General features: G+C 29.9%; 1 protein-coding gene across 1 annotated transcript; it reads left to right on the top strand.

The window, feature by feature from the left end:
- The first annotated feature begins 231 nt into the window (after window positions 1–231).
- Window positions 232–13006, top strand: LOC139524399 (acyl-coenzyme A thioesterase 8-like). The gene is made up of 6 exons (XM_071319169.1): window positions 232–354; window positions 3510–3655; window positions 4142–4367; window positions 8559–8716; window positions 9344–9535; window positions 11318–13006. The coding sequence occupies exons 1-6, from the start codon at window positions 263–265 to the stop codon at window positions 11413–11415; spliced, it is 912 nt and encodes a 303-aa protein (XP_071175270.1). The 5' UTR covers window positions 232–262; the 3' UTR covers window positions 11416–13006.
- Window positions 13007–17111: the final 4105 nt, after the last annotated feature.

Below are 17111 nucleotides of genomic sequence, written 5' to 3'. Positions count from 1 at the left end.
CTTAATAATAAAAGTATTATAAATATTATTTAAATATACTTGAAATGTTTGAAATTGGGTTTCATTTATTAACTTTAGGTATATTGTCTCAGGAACACTTGCCTCACTTTTATTACAGGGCCATGAATGGTGGATGTACAAAAGTTAAACATCGAGACTAGCCGCACAGCAATGCAAATTCACATTCAGTATAACAGTAATATTATATGACTGCACTTTTATATTTCGCGCCAAATATTATTAGAGTTACCTCCCATAGAAAATGGCAATGGCAGCAACTGGAACTGACGATCTAGAAAATGAACTCGTAAGATCGTATTTGACGTTGGAAGATATTGACACTAATATCTTCAGGTAGAAAATAGTTTCTTAATGTTGTTTATATATCATTTTTGTTTAAAGATCAAGATCAAGAGACATATTATTTTAAACATGAAATCATGCAACAACAAGAGTGACACAGGTCCCCCTTTTTAGTATTCAAATCGGAATATATAGATGTTTTATATGTATCTGTATGTGTCCCAGGTTGCAGAAATTTTCTTTTAAAAAATGTTTTACGCTAGAAAATTCTCTATATATATTTGTAAAAGCATTGAGTTATGAAATTTCTCAAAAGTAAAGTTGCAATCACAGTAGCATGCAGGGATGGGCACGATTACTGACAAATGTAATCGATTAAAAATAATCGATAACATGAAGGATTTTTGTGCAATCGATTAATAATCGATTACTCAAATTTTAGTATGTAATCGATTACTTTATCAAAAGTAATTACATTACTTTTCGATTACTGTCAATTACATACTTCAACATTTCAACAAAAAATAACAGGAGTAAAACACAATTATATTGCTCAACATTTGTATATATAGTGGAAATTAAGATCTTTACCTAATGCATCATTTATAGCATTGTTTCTAAATTATAAGTTAATAGCTGCTTTTTAGATCAAATCTCTTGATGAAAATTAGAAATATTTAAAAAATCTCGTAATTTTGACTTTCAACATATATGAAAGATGTCATCGCATTGCAATAATCACTTATTCATAACTAATTGTTTTTCAAAAAATTAGTTTTCTTACTGACACGTTATCTTTTTTGTTTTTACTCTTTAAAAAAAAATATTTTAGCATAGTTAATTACAATGTTTAAGGAAATATAAAAAAAAAGTAGAATAATTAATTAGTTCAGCTAATTTTTAAGATCAAAATTTATTTTTATAATGACATGCATGTTTTAAAACTTTTGTTTGGATAACCACCCTAATTACAGATTATTTAACTGCCACTGGAGTATAATTTATAACCTGGGGCTAAATATTGTAAATTTCCTTCTTTATTAGACATAAGATAATTGAAATAAAAACAAAGTATGTTTGTTATTGATTAGAAGACTTTGATCATCTCATTAGTAAAGGCAAGAATGTTGTTAACTTCTCCAATCAAATTATATACAAAATATATTTATAGTGTCAAAGGGATACATGTATCTATTTCTAAAAAGAATTGCTATGCATTGCCATTGGTTCATTGTTAAAAGGATTTTGTGTTCATTTTTAATTTAATTTATATACATGTATATATATCATAACATTTAAGAAATCAACTGTTTATGTATTCTAAGCTTTAATTTCAACTCTGATTGAAAATGATGTTTTCAGGAAATTTAATACAAATAAGCTTACTACTTTTAAAAAATGTAGTACAGAACTTAACGAAAGACAGACACATTTCTTATTTAAGATCTATTTTATTTTTTCAAATCTATTTTCTTATTTAAATAAAAGTAATCGAAATGTAATCGGAAAGTAATCGATGATTACATCCAAATTTTTGCTGTAATCGATTAAATTACGATTACATGTAATCGAAAATGTCTTCAATTACAGATTACTGTCGATTACTTGAAAAAATGTAATCAATTACAATCGATTACGATTACAGATTACGATTACCCCATCCCTGGTAGCATGAGTAGTCCGAGATAACTCTGACGTCCAACGGCTGTTTTGTCAGACAAGCTGGGGCCCCAAGCTTGTCTGGCAAAACTGCCGTTGGACTTCAGAGTAATCTCGGACTTCAATCACAGGTATTTAGGTCATGGATCCCCCTTTTTTGGACCCCACTAAAAATATTTACAATTTTCTACAATGTATGATCCCCCTTTTTTGGACCATTGTAGAAAATGTAAATATAGAAAGAAAAAAAAACACAACATTTTTTTTTAAGTGGGGTCCAAAAAGTACAGTTTCCATCTCAAACTAAATGAACAATAGTTGAGTAGAACAGGAACATATATATTAACGGAACTTGACACTACCTGATTGTAGTCGATTTTATTGTCGTGCCATTGTAAATAAAGATACAATACGGAAACAGACAAGTTTTTAAAACATACTCACTATTATCCTAAAAATTTCTGATAATATCAATAAAATGTCATTCAAACTAGTTTTATAGTGATGCTAGCGTAATTTAAACTTGTATTCTGTCACTTCAAATTTGTTAATATCGCAAGCAGTTCATCACAGAACTGTGCAGAATGCAAACAAGGTAATAAAAAAATGGCGGCCATTGCCGTGATGATTTACAAATTCCCAAACTATTATAAAACACTTCACATCAAATAAATCATACTTATTTTAGTAATTTTATATGACAAAATATATCTTCTTAATGATAAAACTTGTATTTTTACGACTATAGAGATATGTGGTTTATTTATTGAGCAGTTCCAATAGTTTTTCAGTCAAACCCTACCAAAATCCATAAATCTCAGGAAGTCTTGGGAGTCCGAGATTTTTCAATTTTATACTGAAAAGCGTATCAGATTCATTTCCTGTTAGATATACTGTTCCCAGAGTAGAAACAATATCTTATATTATAATAAAATTACTAAACAATAAGTTGCAAATTTAACAAAATCTGTCAACATAATCAATGAATTATAGTAAAATAAATTTGCTTTACATTTTGACATTTTATAAAAAAAACAATTATTTAATCATTAATTTAAAACAATTTACTAATTTTACAAGCCCACAAGGGAAATAATTCAGTTGAAGTTTTATTGTAATCACAAATAGGCAGTGGGATATCCTGTGAATGAAACCGAAAGAAAATTCACCCTTTTATGATAGAATTAAGAAGGTCAATAATCAAACAATACCAGTGTCGATACTAATCAAAAGTTATTTCTAAAAAATAATTGTACATTTTAAATAATTTGAAAATTAAAAAAATTGAGGCCAATATTAGACTTGAGCACCTTCTCTTTTTCTATTTTGCAATAATTATCTATATGTCAAATGTATGTCATTTATTTATACTTCCTGCGATTTATTTTCCAGTTTTTGTATACTTAACATGCTTAAGTTTCATGGATGACTTTTACCAATGAAATTCACAATTGAGTTATAAATGTTATAAACCCCATGATTAATTATGAATCCATGTTCGTTTTTTTACCCTTATAGTCATAAGACTAATTTATTATCATTATCAGGGCTTCACCAGTGAATCTTTGGCGCCCCCTTGCTGGAAGATTTGTTTATGGAGGACAGGTAATTGGTCAGGCACTGATAGCAGCCTGTCGTACTGTCAAAGAAGAACAGCATATTCACAGCTTACATTGTTATTTTTTAAGAGGAGGTAAGTTTAGTTCTCAGACAAAAGAAATTCCAATATTTTCGTTTCAATTTGGTGCTGTTGTCAATGAAATTCTGACTCTGAATCAATTTTACCTTTGAGTAAATGGATGTTCATCATGTTCATGTGTCTGCCTCAAGTGAGAAACTTGTTAATGGTAGTTTTTGCAGCATCTTTAAGTGTAATTGTCATTTTGTTTACCTGTAGATTTCTTATGGGTTTTTTTCAGTGTTGTCGGGTAGCTGTCTAATTGGAGTATACCCTTCATTACCTTTTATGAATTTATCTACATATATTTTTCGTTTTAAAAAACAATTTTAAAACCTAAAACAAAAAATTAACAAATCTAATTGTTAAGAAACTGATCATTGCCAAATTAGAATATATAAATATATGTAGGATTATTTTTTGGAATTTATTTATGTAAACCTGTTACCCATTACATCATATGCACATGTTGTTTGAAGAAACTTTTGATTTTTTTACCAGGAAATGCCAAGAAACATATCCTATACCATGTAGATAGAACTAGAGATGGATCTACATATAGTTCTAGAGCAATCAAAGCTACACAGGATAGTGTACCAATATTTACCATGCAGGCTTCATTTAAGATGGAGGAGTCTGATCCATATAAACATCAGTATGTCATGCCTGTAGTCCCAGGACCAGAAGAATTAGTAGAAAGCTATGATTTTTTACAATCCCAGTTAGAGTAAGTAATATAAGTACATGTACATGAAAGCACAGTTGCCTGACGATTTCATATTTATTGCAAAAAAATGGGGGAATTAAAAAAAAAATAGTAGTATTATATAGTATATATTTTATTTTCCCCATTTTTTCGCTAAAATTATGAACTCGGGTGACTCTGCTTACATGCTTACATGCTTTGTATAAGCTTGTCCCCTTCTGACAAAACTATATGTGGATAAAAGGAGATATGAGGTATGTCAATTAGAGAGCAACCCAACTACAAAAACATTAAAACATCTTGATGTCAAAATTATATCTTTAAAGGGGCACTAGCTGTCAAATTCATGGTCACCGATTTGACTCAAATTCTCATATTTGATTTATAACAATGTAAAACATTTATCCAAACTATCACAAGTCTAAAATAAACAGTTTACAGAGCATGGGGTAGATAATATATAGGTTCGTTTCGTGGTAATTTTAGCCAAGACGCCATCTAATTAACTATTGATTTAACCTCAGATGACCATATAAGCGATGTAAACATAAATAAAAATATGAATAGATTAAACCAACACGTGCAATTGGTTTTTATAGGTCTGTTTGATTTTATTTTATAGATTAAAAATATATGTTTCTCATTGATTTTAACCGTATAAGAATGATTTTATGTGCATCGAATTAGTAATCAAATAATTTACCGTAGTTTTACTTTCATTGTTGACATTCTTTTTCTTTAAATAACCAGTACACATACAATGCATGCGTTGTCAATCTCTAGCTAGGGGGTTGAATTGAAGTTCACATGAATACAGATTTAAAGAGATCAACATATTCACTTGCAAGTGAATAACTAATCATCAATGTTTCTTAGAGTAATTTGACAAAATTGAACCTTTTTGGCTGCAAAAAGCGCGAATTGTTATTTCACTATTCCACTTTCATTATTGATTGAACAAAAAAATCAAACTTTAGCAAGTGCCCCTTTAACAATATCGTCCAAAAAGATTGAATTTACACAGGTTTCATTATATTTTGAATATGAAATGTAGTTATAAATGAAAATTTTTTCAATGACATCCCAAGTTTTGAGCTCATATACCGTGGATTCATTATTAGTTGATGGATACCAACTTTTGTTGATTTCATGGATACAGAGGACCCACAAATTTAAATGTTCACTGACAACAAATTTTCAACAGGAAAATAAGGAGACTTAAAGGGAAACTTCGCAAAAAAATCAAAAATTGATATTATGTCCATTCTGTATAAAAATGCTCAAATTTATAGATATTATAGTTTTATTCCGCTAGATAAGAGATCACCATCGATTTTAAATTTTGAGTTTCAATTCTCTACGTTCCGCCATTTTGTCATCTTCCCCGATTAAAAATTACGATATGTCTATAAACCACAAAGGACCAAAATTACAGTAACCGATGTAGTCGTAATTGCGTGTCAATATCTTGTACGGTTGTTTTATCTGACTAACTAACATGATACCAATTTTTTTTTTTTTTTTTTTTTTAAATAACCATAGTCTGTTATTTTTAAACTGTAATGTTGGAATTAGTTAAAAAGTCAAAGTTCAAATCATAAATAAGTGTTCCGTGAAAATTGTTTTCGAAAATCTAATTCGTTCATAATTCTATAAAGTAATAAACTTTATTCAAATAAATTCGGATCTTCCCTCATCTGATCACCAGCATGGCTAAAGGTATTACTCCCAAAGGTATTGTTAGGGGTGTGAGGTGACACGTCCAGGTATTCAATCGATTTCCTGTCGGGCTTGCAAGTTCATGCATCGTTTCACTCCTGTAGGTATTGATCAGTGTACACGGCCGATTACTTAAAACTTTCCATTTTGAACTATCAGGTGTATAATATACATCTCTGTCAGTGATATAATATACTAGTCATTACTTAACTCATACGCTTGTTTATAAATAACATTTCTGGTGTAAAGAATATCATTTACAAAAATATAAATAATACCAAAAAAAAAAGATTTGAAGAAATAAAAATTTATTTACATATTTTTTCCAAGGGTTAATTTGTGAAAATGTAATGTATACTCGTTGTCAATAGTAAAGGACAGATTGGAACATACCAGAAATATTGATTTAAAAAACTGTACGCACTTGTCGACGATTCGTTTATACGCCTGGATAGAAAGTTACGGAACTATAGCGCAATTTAAAATATATACATGTATATACATTGAACATAAGAAAGAAACATACATTTTGTGTAAATTGGGGTAAAAGTTTTGTAAATAGACTAGTCAACGTATGCCAACAGTATATGTAATCAACGAATTCGATAGACTATTGTATACCAAAAGAAGAAAAAGAAGAGAACCAATTTGATTTAAATACAGGTCGATATATAACTTGCTTTGGTTCATCGAAGTTATGAACATAGTAAAATCACAGATTTATATATCAATTAGATTGTTCTAGAATAAAGGAAAAAATTCGTCATCATCACAACTATTCCGACATTCATGTAATATATATGCAACTGGACGTACACTAATAATCCCCAAGGGATGTGAATGTTTTCTAGGAAAACTATTGAGTATTAAAGTTTCAAATCAATTTCGAGATTTATTTTCTTTCTTGATATTTAATGACAGCAATTTAAAGAATAAACTGCTTGTCCGCTTTAGGGGTATTCTTGCCAGTTGAACAGACTTATAATTACATTCAAAAAATAGGGAAAGATGACATTAAATTCGTTGTCTTTTGTTTTTAAACATCGTTGGTCAAATAGCTATAGTATTATACGTTGTGAGACGAAGACTATTTGAATAAGGACGTTCCCGATTATAAATAAATTTGGTTGACATTTTTCACACTTGAAAAGAATATCTATTCGTAATTTTTCTATTCCATTCCAAGAAGATCCTTAAATTTCCTGTCAATTTTTTAAAACATCTTTTTTTTTAAATAGCTGAAGTATTCATGCGTTGTGAGATTTAAAATATTTTGATGAGAACATTAATTCCTAAATAGGTAAATAAAGATCGCTTTGGATGGACTAATTTATATAATTGCAATTGTTAATGATTTGTTTGAAATATAAAAGGTTGCAGATTCTAATTTAAAAAAGTACAATTTTTAGTTCATACACTCGTGTTTAGTAGGCTATTTTTATTTATAAATTTATTCAATTAAAATAATTCAGTATTTTATCGTTACAAAAGTAATCAGAAGTCATAATTCATTTAAAAGTAAGCTTATGCAAAATATATAAAAATATACAACAGCTATTCAGTTATTGTGCGACCTTATTACTCCCGTAAATTAATCTTATTTCTTTTCTTACATTTCTGTGTCTAAAACTACAACTGACTCCCGTATATCATTCATACGAAATATTGTTCACACCTGAAATGGTGAACCGTGACGCCTAGATGTCACTGAATGAAGATCAAAGGATTAGAATTACATAATGCTAATCTTTTAATTACCTTGATTTTTACTATGCATTCAACATTCACTAAGTGTCACAAATTAATACACATTTTATTTCCACAGTACAAGCAAGTGAAAATGTTTGCTGGAATGAAGCAAAAACATGTATTTTTAATACACTATCGATCATGTCAGTTTCATATGTTTGTTTAAAGTATTTGTCGAAAAAAATCATAAATATGATCAATTGTATTATTTACTTTAATTACTAAAATTCGTATAAAAAATTTAATTTTAATTAGATTGAAAAAAATCCACACATAAATCCTACAATCTAATTTTAAAAGTTGCATGGCTATCACTTACTTTTTGTTGGTTAATAGCTACACCAAAAGTCGTCGATGCGCTTTAAATAGCGTTATAAGATGGTTAACGAACAAGACTTAAGTGAGATTAATTTCACTCCCGGCATGCAAAAGACTTAAACTACGTCACATAAGTCAGGCAGTTTTGAAGAAATAAAATTAGTAATTCCCAATTTTCTTCTTTATTACTTTTCATATCAAAATAAAACTTGGTGAATATGTTTTTTATGGTATTATGAACATAATAAGATGAAAAGTGAAAAATCGCGAATTATCCCTTTAAGCAAAACTATGAAATCAAATATAAAAGAAAATGCAAGATTTCATCATTCCATGAAAATCAGTTCCAATAAAAATGACAGAACCAACAGTATATGATTCCTTGTGGAAAGCTTTAGTTAAATATAAACTTGATATTTTTCATAGAAATGAGGAAACAACTGAAGAAAGTAGAGACTTTATTAAGAGGATATTAGAAAGGAAAATGCACATAGAGAGACGACCTGTTGACCCTCATCTTTATCATGGTTTGACCCAGGGAGAACCAAGAAGATACATCTGGGTTAAAGCTAGTGGTCATATTGGTAAGTAGACAAACTTGAACCTCATCTTTACCATGGTTAGACCCAGGGAAAGCCTAGACGGTACATATGGGTTAAAGCTAGTGGTCATATTGGTAAGTAAATAACTTGACCCTCATCTTTACCATGGTTTGACCCAGGGAGAACCTTGATGGTACATCTGGGTTAAAGCTAGTGGTCATATTGGTAAGTAGAGGACTTGACCCTCATCCCTTCTGTATTTTGAACCAGGAGATATTGAGCTAATTTTTTAGTTGTCTCACAAAGGAGGGACATGTATATTTTCAGTGGCAAAGGAGAGCAAGCAGAAGGAGGAAATTTATTTGTATGAAATGTGTGAAACCATTTACGATTTAGTTTTTCAAATCTTTTAATCTTATTCTTTTTTTGTTTAGCCATTACGAGGGTACCCATTTTGTATCCTCGAATCCTAAAAAAAAGCCCTCTTATTAGAATTTTTGGCTACTTACTTTACCATATAATGCTATTGTGCACTTCCTACTTAATTTTTGTATCCTTTAATTCTGGAGATTTCCCTTTGTAAATTGTGGACATTTGTTCTCAAACTTTGATTATAATCCGTTGTCAATGTGAAGCATGTTTTCTTGAGATTTTTCTAACTATTTTCAGGACCAGACAGAAAGTTACAGCAGTGTATAGCAGGATTTATGTGTGATATGTTATTGTTGGGTGCAGCATTACAACCTGCTGTACCAGGGACCAAAGTAGGCTTCATGGCATCATTAGATCATAGTATGTGGTTCCATAATCCTTTCAGGGCAGACGAATGGATGTTGTATGAGATAGAATGTCCACAATGTGGTAGGTAGACAAAACTCACACTTTTTCTTCACATCACGGTGAAGAGCTATTAGGCAGCAACCATTTGATTTTCTGGGGGGGGGCTATGGTTTTTTTTTTCTGTACAAACTTTTTTTTTCGCCTGTGGCGAAAAACAATCTATTTTTTTCGCGACAAGTCGAAAACAATTTTTTTCTTTCAATTTTAGCATTATATATAGTGGCAGCTGAGGGTGAAACAAACAATTTTTTTTTCTCAGAATCAAAAACAAATTATTTTTTTCTCCAAAAACTGGAAACAAACTTTTTTTTCCAAAAAAAACCATAGCCCACCCCCCCCCCCCCCCCCCCCCCCAGAAAAATCAAATGGTTGCTGCCTTAGTTTCAGTCAAAAATACACACCATTTTGAATTAATTACTTATCACATGATAGATTCTGATTGGTTGCATTATAATGTGGCTGAGATACAGCAACAGCTATTGGCTTAAATGAGATAGAGAATTACAGTCTTTTCTCGTCCAGGATAAGACATCAAATGCTGGAAAATTAACTATGTGTATTTCAGTTCCGATCAACTGTCATTAGTTCATGTTCATTTTATTATGCATAAATTTTACAGATACATTCAATATTGAAATATCAATTATGAATGCCTGTTTATTTGCTTTGTTACTCTGCAATTTGCTGGATGTGCTTTGCTAAACAATGTTCCTCTACAATGTTTACAAAAATGCATTATCTGTATTCTATAACTTCTGACAATCTAGGTACAACATGTACACCTCCAGAGAGGCCCACCTCAATAGTTATGTCTATTTATAATTGTTTTAATTTTCAACAAGTCATTTAAAAATTTTAAAAGTATGGGTGTATAACGCACACTCTTTAAGTACATCCATTTTATATCAATCAACATCTAAAAATACCACGTTTCCAATACTGATTTAACAAACACATGCACACATATAACCTTAAATTATGATAAAAAGAAGCAGTCCAAAGCTTTTTAGAAAACTCAAACTTTACTTTCCAAATTATGACTTGGATGGAGAGTTGTCTCATTGGCGCTCATACCACATCTTATTATATGTATAAATGCCCATTTTTGCAATTCAATCTGCAGGATCTCTTACTTTCAGGCACCTAGATTTATTTTGCTTTTATGTGAGTAAGTGAAATTTAATTTCTTCAATCGTTAGTTTAACTCTTTAAATGGAGATTTTTTACCCTGCCATCTCAGTCATTGTCTATTGATTATGTAAGTTTTGCATAGTTTACATGGTGAAGTTTGCTAAAAGGTATGGGGAACTGTTAATGGTACATTGTAAGTCAATGATATTTACTATGCAGTTGTATAAGGATTTGGAAGTATCATTTTCATGAAGATTATTTGGGTAAGCCCTTTATTCATTGTCCATTTACTTCCCTAGCTGTAAAAAATAAATAAATTCACAAGCAGGGACTTACATTTTGTAGGTTACAGAGTGGTTAAAGTGGTTTAAGTAGTCCAACTACTGTATCAATAGCCTGTCTATACTGAGGTTGTGAGTTAAAATCAAGCATGTGCATTGGAATTCAATATTGATTGACTATAGGATTGATAGTTTCCCTACCAAAGTTCTGTGGATCTCTCTGGTCACTCTGGCTTCCTCCACCAATGGATACTGACCGTCACTTTTAGCACAGTATTTCTAAAAGTGTGTTTCAACACCAAATCAATAAATCAATCTTTTATCAAAGATTTATTATATTTCATTTTACTATTTGGTCTAATTTTTGTGATAATTGAATTATTTTTTACAGGAGCAGGGAAAGCTTTATGTACAGGGAGAATGTGGAGACAGGATGGTGTATTGGCTGTATCTATGGCCCAGGAAGGTGTTGTCAGATCTGCTCTGTAATAAAGTCTGCACATAATATTCCAGATCAGACCTTGCTTAAATTTTGCAAGTCAAGATTTCAAGGCAATATCAGATATGAAACTTGTGTCATATTTTTTTCGATGATTTTTTTTTATACAGAATAGTAATGTACACAATATTATATGATCACTTCATAAAACTCATTTGAACAAAAGAGGACTTAGGCATGTTTCATGTATCATTATTTCTTTAACTCTATATAACTTTTACATATAAATTTACAATGGATTTTTATATATAATAATATACTTCATACTTCAGAGTATGATTGAAGCTGAGTGGTTTTATTGTCAAAGGGAGATAAATCACACTCCAGGCAGTTGTAAAACCTTTATTTTAGGTATAAATCATGTATTTTTTTAATAACTTAAAACTTGTTAATAACTAACAATGATTATTTTTAATCTCAGAAATATGTATCTTGCATATTTTATAGAAAAATTTGACAAAACATGTTATAATTAGATATGTCAAAATATAATGTGCATCTACAGATTTTGATTGTACATCTTTTATGACTTATTTGTAAATGTATTTATTAGATTTTTTTTTTATTATCAATGAGCTAATTGCAATTTTTTACTCTCATTCTAAGCTAATTTACTGTTATACTTTTTGGAAGGCCTTGACTTATTTTTGTTATAATCAACATGTGGATTTAATCACTTAAAGAAATATGGATAATTTAAAGATTGCCAACAAATTGTCTAAAATCATCAGAGAAACTGATTCCACCACCTTATCTTGTGCGATAGGATATTTCTTCACTTTGAGATATAACTGTCCAGTATTTCACAGTCAAGGGAAGGATTGAAAAACACTCCAAGCAGTGTTAGAACTTTTATATTAGATATAAATCATGGTATTTTTTAAATTATCTAAAATTGTTATAAACAAAATGATTTTTTTTAAATCAGAACTTGGATATTAATATCTTGCATATTTTATAGAAAAAATTGACAAAATATATTGATTAGATCTCATAAATAGTAGTGAGCATATTATGAACAATAAGATGAAAAATGTATTTAATACAGAATTCATCAAACTCCTACTCATTCCAGGTAAATAATAATGTTGTTTTTAACTTTTTTAATAGTCCAAAAAATTGAGCTATAAAAAAATACTGAATTTCCAAAGGATACTTATGTATATTATTAAAATGAATGTTCCAATCCTTACATATTTTTTTTAAAGATATATATTTTGTATTTATTTTGTTATTAAAATGATAATTCCCTATAGTGATATAATGAAACATTGAACATAAGATTCTTATCATGTCTTAAAGAATTTTAGCTGAATTATCCTATACACTGTATTTTGTATCAAAACACTTTGAGGAAAGCATACTATTTATAACATTTTGCGATTGTTTATTAAAACAAAATGAGACTTCATAATTGAAATGTGTTTTTTAAATTATTGTATTTATGAAAGGATTAATTGAACTAATTTGTATTAATTCAAATACTGTATAAAAGAAAGAGAGAATTTGTTGTTATTTATGAATATTTAATTTGTTATGATTTGTTAATAATTTTTTTTAAAAATAAAAATAATTTTATACTATGCATTTCATTTCTTTTACCATAAAAACGCAGAATATTCTGGTCTTATTTCCAAAGCTTGTAAAATCCTTATTTTGTAAGGAACTTGTAAAAAGTCATAAGGTACCCAGTAAAATGCAGGAGCCATGTCATCCAAAATGTCCTAAGATTTGTCTTAAGATATATCTCCAACTGTACATTGAAGGTATCCTAAGATAATCTTAACAAAGATGTCTTATTGTAGTCCTAAAAGCAATTTTCTCATTGCTGTATAATGATGCAATTATTTTAACAAGAATATACAAAAATGGTAGGATTTCTGTATGCTACAATAGGTTGTATGTAAGGTGGCAGTAAGGTGTGTATATAATTATATATAATGAAAAATTCATTTTATAATTTTTTCTATTCATCTCTATAGGTTTGTATAATAAATTGTTTAGAAGATTTTTCATGGACCACCAAACACCAAAATATTCCCAATATCATTTTATACAAATATCAGAAATCAATATCAAGATTTGATAATTTTTACCATTTCCCTGCACCCCACACCCCCTCCCCCTTCTCATTTGCCAATTAAAGAAGTTTTATATTTCTTACCTTAATGTGTGTTTTAAAGTTTGTTGCAATTTTCAAACTTCCAGATATTAATGCTGGACAATGTCGGTAGTTTTTCCTTAAATGTTCCATCAGTGTTAGGTGGTAAATCAAATTGGTCTATTATATTATTTTCCATGTGGTCCTTGCAAAATCTCATTCAACAGTGACAAGAAAATGCAAATTAAGAATATAATTCTTACTAACAACAGCTCACTTTTTCATTTGCTGGATTAAAGTTTAGTTAATTGGCCTAGGGGATTAAGTTATGGATCCTTGAAGAAAAGTTTTAAGGGCAAACTATATAATGATTTAATACAGTTATTAACTGTAAAATTGGTTAAATTGTTTTAAGACTATCCTAAGACATCTTATAAGTAGGCCTAAAGTTGGGACCAAAATATAAGATAAGATCTTAGTGATAACTTCTTAGAGCAAATCAAATCTAAGATGATCTTAGGACATATCCTTAGATGAGATCTTTTTTATAACACAGTCTAAGAGCGCAAAAAGTTCTCTTAAGATGATGTAAGGACTATCTAGGTTCTAAGATGCCTTCCATGACATGCCCCCTGGAACCTAAAGAAAACCAGCCCTACCATTGCAGACCTTAGATTGCATGAAAGTTTTAGTAGCTGACCAACAATATATCTTATTGTATGTAGCTGAAATGTATCATTCATCAATCCAATAATATTTGGGGGGAAATCAAACATATCTGTTTGGCTGTGTTCAAAGGATTTTTCAGATGGTCTTTCACTAGAACATTTTATACATCCAGGTTATTGTTGAAGAGAATGTGATGGGTTTTCTTTTCTGATGAGAAATCTTAGCAGCTCCTTGTTTCCCAGTCCATCTACTGATACGTTCTCTGTCACTTTCTTTCTTTGTGTATGCATTTTTTAGCTCACATGGCCCAAAAAATGATCAACAAGTCAAATTAGTAGACTGTCACTCTTTCTGCACTAAACAGAATAAATGATCAGCAATGCAACATCAACAAAAGTTAATTTTGTCATGAATTATATTCACATCTACAATGTTGGAGAGTGCCCTTTGTTGAATATGCACATAGACCATTGTGAACAACACAGGCTCATAAGAGCCTCTAGTTCTAATATTTTTAGTATATTTTGGTGCTTTTTATTTGTGATTTTAAGCTATATTAACAAATTTATTTCCTCTGTATTCCTGTTCTGGCCTCATTTGTTATCATAGTGATGTCATGTGATTTTCACAGCATAACTGGCAAAATACATCTTAGCTCAACAGCATTCTATTGTTAGTAAAAAGTGACTGAATGATTTTGCTGCAGATCTGATTCTAATTTTGAATATGAACATATGTAAATTATGTATGAGTCGTGGAATTTATATTTCAACTCAGTGAAGTTGAGGATTACTTAAAGTGTGCCCTCAACATGCGATGAAAGCCAGTTCTAAAGTAATGATTGTCATACAACTGTTTAACTTTTAGTGCAGGTGCACCTTTATAGTACTGACCAATTGCCTTGCATATGAAGGTCTTGTGAATCATCTCACAATTCAAGTTTAAACACTTTTGACAGCAAGTTGGTGCATCTCTGAAACTATGTCAAAATATCCTGATTCTGTCACCTAACTTTCTGATACTAAGAACCTAAATAAAAGAACTAAAATTGAAATTGAGGATGGAAATGGGGTATGTGTAAAAGAGACAACGACCTGACCTCAAAAACTGCCAAAGCCCACCAATGGGTAAGAAAATCCTTAACCCGAAGGCTTTCTTCAACTGGCCCCTAAACAAAACTGTGTACTAGTCCAGTGATAATGGAGGCCATACTTAACTCTAAAACATATAAATGAACTAAAATTATAAATCATACAAGACTAACATAGGCCAGAGGCTTTTGAATTTGCTTGGGACAGGTGCAAAATTGTGGCTGGTTAAACATATTTTGTAAGATCTCAACCCTCCCCATTTACCTCTTGCCAATGAAGAAAAAACAAACACATAGCAATTTTAAGTTTAAGTTAAAGCAAGTTAATACTCTGTATAGCTGTCATGGTTACATGTTAATTTCTAAGGTATCAGGTGACACGATATCTTGGACAAGTTTGAAAAATCAAGATTGATAATTTAAAAAAAAAAAACGTTCTTGGAAATATAAATAACACGGAAAATCAACATTGTTAGCACTCACAAACCTCCATTTCTCATCAGAGGTTAAGAAATGGATGTCATGTCATTAAGTTTGCAATGTCTTTGGAGTTTGAAAATCTGGGCTGATAAGCTTTTTTTTAAATGTAATTTGAGTGGTAAATTAACATTTCAAGCCTCATAACCACTTACCCTAACACTGGCTAAAGAAATCAATACTAGTGCTGTTCACAACCAGATCATCTTCACTAAACCATTATTTAAAATAAGCAAGAGAATCACAGCTTTAAAACAATAAAAACAATTATGTAATTGTATTTCAGTCTCTATTTATTAAAAATATCTTTTTGATATCAAAAGTATTATAAAAATATCACAGTAATTCAGCAATGTGGCAGAATATTGTACATTTAATAGGTGTGGTTTTTTTTTTATGAAAATGCATAAAAAATATATTGCACAGAAGTAGGAATGATAAAAACAAACAACCTGATACAACATATTTTACAAATCAATTTGTTCATCATACAACAAGAATTTGTTATTAAAGAGGTTTATAAAGAAACAAGAGTTTGAATATAAAATCTATTAATCTGATATAAACTGTTGTCAGACTAGAGAAAAGTTGTGGGTTGCATCTGTCAAATTAGGAGATAACTGTATTGTATTTTAAGCTCCGACGGCATCAATTGGGGATTTGATGGTCGTAAATTAAGTTTACTGGCGACGTGTTAAAATACAATATTGTTATCTCCATTCTAATAAAACTGACAGAAAACAACGTTAAAACATGTATTTAAAATCTGTCATATGCCGTCTGCGCTTGCTCGTACGTCCCATAGCATCAATTGTCAATTGATGCCATGTAAGAAAGTGACGTTATCCAATCAAAATGAACGTTACAAACGTTGTTGCAATATAATAACTTATATCTATGTCAGAATGCAAATTAATTGATTTTTGTAATAAAAAAAGCTTTAAAAAGATTAATTGACAAAAAACAATTTAAAGATAATTTGCTGGTAAGTGTTTATTAAAAAGGAAAAAAGTAATATTATAATTACAAACAAAGAATTATTGTCTCACCTTGTCAAAATTCATGAAATTTATAAAACTTGTTATTTACTGCAAATCGACCTAAAATGAAACCTTTTAAATCTACTTTAAAGTGTAGAACTGTATGGGAATGCAATATACTTTCTTTAATTGACTAGTTATAAATGGTATCTTGCAAATCTCGACTAAAGTTTAATATTTTCAAATGTTTTATTAATAAAAATAATTAAAAAGTATGATTGATTCTCTCAATTTTGTATACCCTGTAAAAAAATGAACTTTTGCATTTTTAAAAGATCATTAACAAATAAAAATGATATCTTGAGTAAC

Source organism: Mytilus edulis, chromosome 5, assembly GCF_963676685.1.
Source record: "Mytilus edulis chromosome 5, xbMytEdul2.2, whole genome shotgun sequence".
In the NCBI taxonomy this organism is placed as follows: Eukaryota; Metazoa; Mollusca; class Bivalvia; order Mytilida; family Mytilidae; genus Mytilus; species Mytilus edulis.
The sequence above is the reverse complement of the archived record's forward strand: the minus strand, read 5'-3'. Positions and strand labels throughout refer to the sequence as shown.